Genomic DNA, 10,334 nt, shown 5'->3' with positions numbered 1-10,334 from the left:
CCACTGAGCCACGCCCCCAGCCCCTCACTGGGGGATTCTAGGCAGAGGCTCTACCACTGAGCCACGCCCCCAGCCCCTCACTGGATTACTTGAGGCAGGGGGCTGTAACACTGAGCTCTGTCCTCAGCCCTCATTTTAACTTGTATGGTTTCCTTTTTACAGGGTCTCATGTAGCCAGGTACCCACAAAATTGCTCAGTAACTGCCCAGGAAGGTTTTGAGTTTGCAATCCTTCTGCCTCAGCACCCAGAGCTGGGATTACAGGCCTTTTGCATCATTTAAGATGCTCCCAAGCTATCAAGACCATCAGATGACAAACGTTCCTATCACTTCCCAAGGTTTCTTTGCACCTCTTTCAAATACACTTCCTGCACCCCGTCCCCAGACAAATTCTGCCTTGTTTCCTATTACTACAGATGGCTTTGTAACTCATCTGTTCTAGAATTTTATGTAAATAGATCAAAATAGTTATAAACCAAACAAAATTGCTGGAAACAGATAGCCTCAGTTCTAATCTTAGATTTGTCTGGTCTTTGGGCCTATCATCCACAGCCCCATGACATGCTATGAGGACCGAACTGCTTCATGTCTATAAAGTACTTAGAAAAAAAAAACCTCAGTGCACCATTGGTGCTTTACAGTAAAAATAAGGGACTGGAGAGATGTTCGGCTGTTAAGAGCAAGTACTGTTCTCCTAGAGGATACCACTCAGTTCCCAATACTCACAGGATGGCTCACAACAATGGCGCATACACATATACATATACACATGCTTTCTTTTCGTTTTTTTTAAGACAGGATTTCTCTGAGTATCCCTGGCTGTCTTGGAACTCGATTTGTAAACTAGGATGGCCCCACCTGCAATGTGAGATCTTGTTTCATTAAAAAAAAAAAAAAGGCAATATGGTGCATAGGGCCGAGGACCTCGCTCCGTCTCCGTGGTAGAGCACTTGCCTACAGTGAATGAGACGATAGTTCATTTCCCATGAAAAAAAATAAATAAATAAAGACAGCCTCCCCTGTTTCTGAAGCTTGCTGACTGATGAATCGCCTCAGCTGTAGAATATTCCGGAAGACTCCTGCCGGTCTAGCAACAGCTGGCCAGGGGCAGCCTGACCCATCCTTCCATCAACAATGCCTCTTTATTTCCAGGATGCATAAAACACAGGACATTCTCTCCACCCACACCTCCTCCTTTCCCAGACTCCCAGACGGCCTCGCAACTCCCGTAGCCTGCACTGCCGCCTAGTGGTCAGCAAGCTCCTGGCTCCAGGTCCTCTGGCTCCTTCCTCCCATCTCAAGCCCTAAGTGGTGTTGGCGCCCTCTGCTGTTCTAACGTCTCGGGAGATTAAAGCCTCATTTTCCTCTCTATTGGCTAAAACCTTTCCTTTGTTTTGTGAAAGAAAAGATATTTGAGATGGACCATCTGTTAATTCATGAGACCCAAGTTCGGTTCTCAGCACCCACATGAAGGCTGACATCTGTCCTTAATTCCAGTTCCAGAGGATCACATACCTTCTTCGAGCCTCAGCAGGCACCAGGCTCATGTACTTACATACACACAGGCAAAATATGCAGACACATAAAACAAAGATAAAAATTCTTAAGAAAAAAAAAACTCTTAAGAAGAGAGAGAGAGAGGAGGCTGGCAAGTTGGCTCAGCAGGTACAGGTGCTTGCTGCCAAGACTTATAATCTGAGTTCAGTTCCTGGAATTAACACTGTGAAAGAAAAGAAAAAAAAAAAAACAGTCCCCAAAACTGTCAGTCCTCCATACATGCACCCAGCACATAGACATAACAAATAAATCATGTAATTTTTAATTAAAAGGGCTAATGAAAGATGCATACCTTTATTCCCAGCATTTGAGAGTCAGATGCAAGCAGATCTCTGAGTTCAAAGCCAGTCTGGCCTATGTAGAGAGTTACAGGGCAGCCAGGGCTACAGGCAGTGGTGGCGCACGCCTTTAATCCCAGCACTTGGGAGGCAGAGGCAGGTGGATTTCTGAGTTCGAGGCCAGCCTGGTCTACAGAGTGAGTTCCAGGACAGCCAGGACTACATAGAGAAACCCTGTCTCGAAAACCACCCCCCCCAAAAGCAAAAAGCAAAACAAAATAGAAAAAAAAGGCCTAATGAATAGGACAACAAAAAGAAAAAGAAACAGAAATGCAGATCAGAAGTACAGTGCTTACCTAGAATCCCCCAGTGAGGGGCTGGGGGCGTGGCTCAGTGGTAGAGTCCTTGCCTAGAATCCCCCAGTGAGGGGCTGGGGGCGTGGCTCAGTGGTAGAACCCCTGCCTAGAATCCCCCAGTGAGGGGCTGGGGGCGTGGCTCAGTGGTAGAACCCCTGCCTAGAATCCCCCAGGGAGGGGCTGGGGGTCTGACTGCGGTAGGGAGCAGGCCTAGCATGTTCAGGGGCCTGGGTTCCATCCCCAGCACTGCAAGAGAAAAATATCGTCTGGCAAAATTTCTAAGGTTAAAGGAATATCCTCACTGTGACTCAGCAATGCAATCCCTAGGGACTGAGGTCAGCTTCTGCCAAGGGACTTGTACAAACAAGAATATCAACACCGATATCCTTCACAGTTGTGAAAACCGAGGATAACCATCCAAAACAGCATGAATAAGTAACTTGTGAGGCTCCCATCAAATCAGGGGTCGGCAAACTGTGGTGAGATCAAATCTGACCTAGCACCCTCTTTTTAAGCTCTGTATTCCAAGCGTCAGTGTTTTTACATTTTCTCTTGTCTGGAACAGGCCACGGGCATGCACACCTGTGATCCCCACCCTGCGGAAGTGAAGGCAGGTGGATTAGATCAGGAATTCAAAGTCCTCCTCAACAACATGACAAGCCTGAAGCCAGCCTACTACTCAAAGTGAGACCCTGTTAGGAGAAGAGGAAGTAGGGGCGGAGATTTTAGCTAGGTGTGTTAGCACCTAGGCGGAGATGAGAGGATCCCTGTGAGTTGCAGATGCGCTAGGGCTACACTAGGGGGCGGGACCCTGTGCAACTCACATCCCAGGAGCTCTCGGGCTCACAGCCAGACTTCCACCGCTCCAGTTGTGCCAAGTGTTTCACGCCGCAAGAGGAGAGCTGAGCCGCCTGAACACATGGCCTGTGGCCTGTAAAGATTAGACTCACAGCCAGTGCTGGTGCACGCCTTTAATCCCAGCACTCAGGAGGCAGAGGCAGGCGGATCTCTGTGAGTTAGAAGCCTGGGTGAGTTCCAGGACAGCCAGGGGTACAAAGAGAAACTCTGTCTCAAAAAACAACAAAACAAAACAAAAAAACAAACAAGAAGATTGGATTTACTATTTAATCTTTCACAGAAGGGGATGGCCAGCCCTGACTCTCTAATCCTGAGAAAGAATTACAACTCAGAAGGCAACGGCAGGGGAATCTGTGAGTTTGAGGCCACCCTAATCTAAACGGTGAGCTCCAGGCTAATCAGGGCTACATAGTGACACCCTGTCTCAAACCGACAACAAAATGACAACTACAGACATCAAACGGAAGGAATGAAAACTTACTCGGGTACAGACTCTGTATGTTTCTCGTCTTTGTTTTTTTGGAGACAGGGATTCGCTCTTTAGCCCGGTACTTGCTAGTAGCCTAGGCTCGTCACAAGAGCAAAAGCTTCTGCAGAAAGCTTGAGGGCTAAAGCTTGAGGATTAGGGCCAAGTGAAGCTATCTATGATTGTGTATGTTAGTCCCTGGGGAAGAGGGGTCAGTGGCCAGGAAGAGCAGAGCATCCTGTGGGGTGATGGGGACGTTCTGTGCAGGGACACAGGAGGAAGGAACCCAAATGTTAACCAGTAAGAACACAAGCAAGCTGTACAGATACAATGTGTTCACGACTTCCCTCCTTTTATGTATCATATAACTTTTTGTTTTGCTTAAGGGGCTAAAGCAGTCCCCTTATTTCTAAGGTTTTTGGTGCATTTAATTTATTATTATTGTGAAGGGATATGCATGCCCTAGCTCAGCTGTGGAGGTCAAAGGACAATTTGTGGGAGTTCAGCCCAGGTTGGCCTTGAGTTCATTATTAGCCAAGGATGACCTAGAAATCTTGATCCTCCTGCCTCCACCTCCCAAGTGCTGGGACTACAGGCTATGGCACCACTTCCAGCTGAAATTCAAATTTGTTTTTCTGATTTTGTTACTTTGAGACAAGGCTTCTTTGTGTAGCTCTGGCTGTCCTAGAGCTCACTCTGTAGCCCAGGCTGGCCTCAAACTCATAGAGATCTGCCTTTCTCTGCCTCCTAAATGCTGGGATTAAAGCTGTGTACCACCACCTGACTATAAAATTCAAGTTATAAAGGGGGCAGGAAACCCAAGAGTGAGGAAAAACAGACCCACAGAATTGTAAAGAATTTACACAAAGACAGAGCCACGCTAACAAACACTGACACTAAGAGGCGTTGGCACCACTGTAGAGTACTGGGACCGGCACAGGGATAACAGGACTGCAACTGTATCCCACAAGAACATCCACGGCAGCACTACCCGTAACAGTCCCAAGATGGAAGCTATTCAATGCTGATCAGCTCACAAATGAAGAAGTAAAACACAGGTCCATCATGCTCCAGACGGTTGTTGAGAAACGAAGGGAAATGAAATAGCAATGGGGGCTGGGACACAGGCGGACCTTGACGGCACACGGAGGAAGAAGGAAGTCAGCCGAAAGACTGCAGGCTGTGTGCTTCCATTTCTATGACATGCAAATCAGACAGAAAGGACAATAAAAGTGAATAAACGTGAATTAAAGACTGGGGCTGAAGCCGGGCGGTGGTGGCGCACGCCTTTAATCCCAGCACTTGGGAGGCAGAGGCAGGTGGATTTCTGAGTTCGAGGCCAGCCTGGTCTACAGAGTGAGTTCCAGGACAGCCAGGGCTACACAGAGAAACCCTGTCTCGAAAAACCAAAAAAAAAAAAAGACTGGGGCTGAAGAGATGGCTCAGCAGTTAAGAGCTCTGATTGCTCTTTCAGAAACTGACTGAAAGACCAACCATATTGACCTGCACCGTCAGCTACTAGGGAGGCTGGGGCTGGAGGATCAGAAGTTCAAGGCCTGTCTGGTATACTAAGATCTTCTCTTTTTTTAAAAACAAAACAAAACAAAAAGCAGGGTGGGGGCGTGGCTCAGTGGTAGAGCCCCTGCCTAGAATCCCCCAGTGAGGGGCTGGGGGCGTGGCTCAGTGGTAGAGCCCCTGCCTAGAATCCTCCAGTGAGGGGCTGGGGGCGTGGCTCAGTGGTAGAGCCCCTGCCTAGAATCCCCCAGTGAGGGGCTGGGGGCGTGGCTCAGTGGTAGAGCCCCTGCCTAGAATCCCCCAGAGAGGGGCTGGGGGCGTGGCTCAGTGGTAGAGCCCCCGCCTAGAATCCCTGAGGAGAGTTCTTGCCTAGCATGAATCAGCCCCTAGGTTTTATTCCCAGTACTGAGAGGAAATGTGGCCTCATGACCAGGTGTGTCAGTACAGGTAACGCTACCCATCCAGCCTGGGCTACATAGCAATATATAAAAGGAAAGAAAGAAAGAGATTTACCTAAGGCTGGGAGGGAGGGGAGCGGGAGGCCGAGGGTGATGACCGGTCAGGAGTAATGAGAGTGCCCTGAAATGACCTGAAATGACCTGAAATGATGGATACAGTATTTTAGGAGCACAGCTCGCTGATTTATAGCCGTCCAATGGGTGGGTCATACATATTTGGATTATGGCAATAAGATGCAATAAAGAAAAGATAAACATGGAGGCCAAATACAGCTACACCCTTCCACACTGGTTCACTGAAGGAATCATCGTGTGCATAGAGAATGACCTCCTGGCCATTTATCATCTTGTTTTGTTTTGAGAGGAGTCTCACATAGATCAGGCTGGCTGTGAATCCTCCTGACTCTGTCTGGATTAAAGTGTGTGCAAGCATGCTAACATAGCCTTGATATAGCCTTGACGGCCTCACACTTGATGTGGTGCTGAGGATGACCTGTCTTCCGCTCTACCTCCCAAGGACCAGGATTACACCACGCCCATTTTAAGGCTCATTGTTGTCTTAAGATTTTATTTTATTCTTCTTGTGTAGCCCAGGCTGTCCTGGAACTCTCTATGTAGACCAGGCTGGCCTCAAACTCACAGAGATCCGCCTGCCTTAGCATCTGCCTCCGGGGAGCTGGGGCTAAAGGTGGGTGCCTATGTGACCAGCTTGTTTTTAAGATCTCAAACAGTCATTTATTTATGTGTACGAGTGTGTATCTGTGCAAATGCAAGTGTGTGCTAGCAGAGGCCAGCCAGGACATCGGGTCCTCCTGGAGCTGACAGTACAGTCAATTGAGATCAGCCGACATGGCTGCCGGGAAACCAACTTGGGTCTTCTGGAAGACCAGCAACTGGTCCTAACTGCTAAGCCATCCAGCTAGCCGCCCCTAGGACAGTTCTCAACCTGGGAGTCACGACTCCTTTGAGGGTTAACGACCCTTTTACAGCAGTCCCCTAAGATCATCAGAAAGCACTGATATGTCTATTATGACTCAGCTGTAACAAAATTAGTTATGAAGTAGCAACAGAAACAGTTTTAAGGTTGGGGGTCACCACAACACGAGGAACTGTTTTAAAGGGTCACAGCGCTAGGAAGATTGGAGCCCAGAGCCTTCCGAACTTTCACACTCCTCCCCAAATCCAGAAACTCTCGTTACTCTCTAACTAGTAGGGCAGGCACAGACGAGCTATGTCCCTCAGCCACTTCCAAATATTTACAGGGTTGGAATCAAAGTCTCCAAACAGCAGCTACACTCCCTCAACCGAGCGCACAGCCCTCCTCTCCACTAACCGCCTCCCTCCGAGTAAACGGCCCCATTCCACACGACCAACAACAACCTAGGGGCAGGGACCTCACTCAGACTTTCTGTCCCCTCCATCAGCCAAACGACAACTTGGGCAGTTCTGATCACCTGTTTCCTCCCTCTGGGAACAACTCCCCCAGCCTCTGTCCAGAGCACCCTGGCTTGCAAAAGCTGGCTGGAAACCTGCTGAGTAAGCACGTAGCAGAGAGAGGAGGAGGAGGAGGAGGAGGAGGGAGTGGAGGAGGAGGAGGAAGAGGAGGAGGAGGAGGAGGAGGAGGAGGAGGAGGAGGAGCCTTCACCCCTCTCCTGGGTGAGGCAATGGGGTTGTCGCTATGGTGAGGAGACTTCAAGGCCAACATTTAAGGAGGAACCCACAAATACTTGGTTAACCCCGAATTTATACCACCATGCCAGTGAATGCTACCTTAACTGGTAGCCCCGGGGGACCTCAGTAGAATCATTCATACCTGTCGCTGAACAACAGGGTGCTCCTTCCTCATCAAAAGGCTAGGTGCCTCCTTCAGCTCTAGACTCAGAATGCCCAACCCGGAAGAAATTTTAAGGAAACGGCCAGGCAAGAACCTGCCATCACTGTTGACTTAGGGGGATTGGCCAGAGCCACACCTGCCTACAGCCTCCTGCCCTAGTGCTCCGCCTGGGTTTATGGTACTTTCCACAGAGAAGAGAACTGAGGACTCTGAGCCTAACTCCACCAACCGTTCTTCCACAGGACCCAGCAGCCCATTCGCCCAGTACCCTCTTCTCTTCAAAATCTAAGGAACTCAAGCCAACACTATCTTCTCTAAGACCCAACACCCAACTCACAAAGCGTCCAAAGCGGATGGAATCACCTTCCCCGATATGCAAATCAGCCTGGGCTCCGCTGAGGCGGGAGATGACGGACTGGCAGCCCGGGAGTAGGGACCGGAGAACCCCTGAGCCTGTGATGTGGTCAGCATGGCAATGAGTATTCACTGGGAGAGAAGAGGGCATAGAAAACGGAATGTTTTCAGTCCACAGCATCGCATCCAGCCCTCAGACCCGAGGCAGACCCTAATCCTCCTCCCTCAAACCTTGAGGTCTGGACTCCAACCCACTCCCTCATCCAGCGGTCCAGACTCCAGCCCTCTTCCCCTAGACCCAGGAGTCTAGGCCCAATCCTCCTCCTTCAGGCCCAGAGTTCCAGGCTCCGTTCTTCTCCCTCAGACTCTCAGACTCAGACTCAATCATCCTGTTTCAGACCGTGGGGTCTAGTCCTCCCCGATCCAGGGTCCAGCCACCAGCCCTCCTCCCCCGGACTCAGGCTCCTGTTTTCCTAGAGTGCTTTCTCCGTGGCCCCGCCTCTCTCACGCCCACGTTTGGTCCTGGACTAACCGGCATAGAGCAGCCTCAGCCCCAGCTCCTTAACCAGCTGAGCATCCCGATGCGCTGTCTCCAGAACGGGGTCGATCAGGACGGCCTCTCGCGACTCCCGGTCACCCAGCAGGTAGGTGTACGTGCAGCTCTTGGGTTCAAACATCTGGGAGGGGTGGGGCACCGGAGAGAGTTCCTGGACCTGACTCCCACGCCTGGGGACACAGAATCCAGGCCTCCCCTCCAGCCTCTTCCTAAAATCTTGAAGCTACAACACCAACCCTCTTTGCCCAAGGATCAGGAATCAGGGAGTCCCCCTGGTCCCTCCAGCAGAATCAAGAAACTCCGTCTTCAAACAACCCCCAAGTCAAGGACCCGCGCTTCTCTGGCAATGAACTCCAGACCCCAAACCCGAGCCCAGGGTCCCCCTGAGTACTCCCTGTTAAAGGATCGGGACTCCTTAATTTCCAACAGCCAGGCATGAAGGACACCCCAGATCTCCTTTAAAGGACAGAGGAGTCCTAGTCCTGCCCCTCCCGCCGCCCCAGGTTCAGGATCCGTTCGTCCGTTCGCCTCTCCGTACCTGCCGCAGGAGGACCGGGGCTCCGGATGCGCTTTGGTGGCTCAGCCGCCGCCCGGCGACCCTGATGGCCGCGCTCGCCATCCCGCCAGAGCCCGTTCCGCACTGAGCCCAGCAGCCGCCCCGCCAGAGCCCTACGCACCGGGGCTGACCCGGGAGGGCGGACCGAGGCGGGGCCTGCCTTAAAGGAACCGCAGGCCACACGACCCAGGAAGACCGCGAGCAAGGATTGCAAGGAGACCCTGAAACCTACAGGAAAGAGACCAGAGGTTCAAGGCATTCGGAGATACTGTTGAAGAAACAGAGAGAGAAGAACGTCCCCCAAACACTTAGAGCCACGGGACGTTTTCCAGGAAAACACGTGTTCGTCTAGTCATACTGCGAAAGCAAAAAACTGAAATTCAAGATCACTAGTATTTTGAGGAACTGTTGGACAAACATCTGACACAGGTTCTCACCACGAAGCTACCCTGGAAATCATCCTGTAGACCAGGGTGGTCTCGAACTCAGAGATCCGCCTACTTCTGCCTCTGTAGTGCTGAGATTAAAGGCACGTGCACACACCATGCCCGGCTGAGACAGGATCTTATCATGTAGCTCAGGCTGGCCACAAAATCGTGGCTATCCTGCCTAAGTCTTCCAAGGACGACAACAACAATATATATTTAAGTTTTTATTTGTATTATTTTTAATTATGTCTGTGTCGAGTGCATGCAGACGAGGGCATGTGACAGTGTAGGTCGAAGGCACTGGATCCCCTGGAGCTGCATTACAGGAGGTTGTGTACTGCCTAGTGCTGGGAACAGAACTTGGGTCCTCCACAAAAAGCAGCACATGCTCTCCAGTTCACGCGCGCGCGTGCGTGCGTGTGTGTGTGTGTGTGTGTGTGTGTGTGTGTGTTTTAAAGGGACATATATGTGCAGTTTAACTCTGTAGACTCAGTTTCAACCTACTTTTACATGGATTCCAGGAACGGAACTTGCCAGCAATCGTTGCTTAGCAACGGAGCCTTCTGCCATCCCCTCACAAGGGTTATTTAAGCACTTTTGTCGGAAATAGTTATAGTTCTTTTGTTTTTTCCTTCTTTCTCCTCCTTTTGGTGTTTGCTTCCTATCTCTCCGCCCCCCAATCTCTGTTATTGTTGTTTTTAGATGGGACCTTTTAAACTCCTATGTACCTTAGAATGACCTGGAACTGCTTGTGTGTGTGTGCACACACACACATACACCACATATACACACACCACACATACACACTACAAACATATACACCACACACACACACACACACACACATCTTCATTTTCCAAATGTTGGCATTACAGATGTGTAGCACCATACCTGGCTTAATGATTCATCTTTTATTTTGTTTGTTTGTTTGTTTGGGGGTTTTGTTTTCTTTCCTTCCCCAGGATAAACCCTTTCACAGAATCTGTTTACACACATGCACATGCTTTGTCTTGTATGTTGCAAGTTCAATATGAGTTCAATATTTGGGGGTTAAAGACTCTAAAAACTTGCCGGGCAGTGGTGGCGCACGCCTTTAATCCCAGCACTTGGGAGGCAGAG

General features: G+C 50.1%; 1 protein-coding gene and 1 long non-coding RNA gene across 2 annotated transcripts in view; both read right to left on the bottom strand.

The window, feature by feature from the left end:
- Ethe1 (ETHE1 persulfide dioxygenase) overlaps positions 1-8,895 on the bottom strand; it is a 14,884-nt gene extending 5,989 nt beyond the window's left edge. The window contains exons 1-3 of the mRNA XM_028782558.1: positions 8,770-8,895; positions 8,208-8,352; positions 7,659-7,807 (exon numbers count right to left, since the gene is read on the bottom strand). Coding sequence (XP_028638391.1) covers positions 7,659-7,807; positions 8,208-8,352; positions 8,770-8,850 — 375 coding nt within the window. The 5' untranslated portion in view covers positions 8,851-8,895. The remainder of the gene's footprint in view (positions 1-7,658; positions 7,808-8,207; positions 8,353-8,769) is intronic.
- On the bottom strand, positions 3,302-7,047 carry LOC114633951. The gene is made up of 2 exons (XR_003713268.1): positions 5,543-7,047; positions 3,302-4,710 (listed from the first exon to the last, which is right to left on the bottom strand). It is a non-coding gene; the product is annotated as an uncharacterized LOC114633951 (long non-coding RNA).
- Positions 8,896-10,334: the final 1,439 nt, after the last annotated feature.

The sequence above is a fragment of the Grammomys surdaster genome, unplaced genomic scaffold (assembly GCF_004785775.1).
Source record: "Grammomys surdaster isolate TR1022 unplaced genomic scaffold, NIH_TR_1.0 804, whole genome shotgun sequence".
Lineage (NCBI taxonomy): Eukaryota > Metazoa > Chordata > Mammalia > Rodentia > Muridae > Grammomys > Grammomys surdaster.
This window is presented reverse-complemented; position numbering and strand designations above follow the sequence as displayed.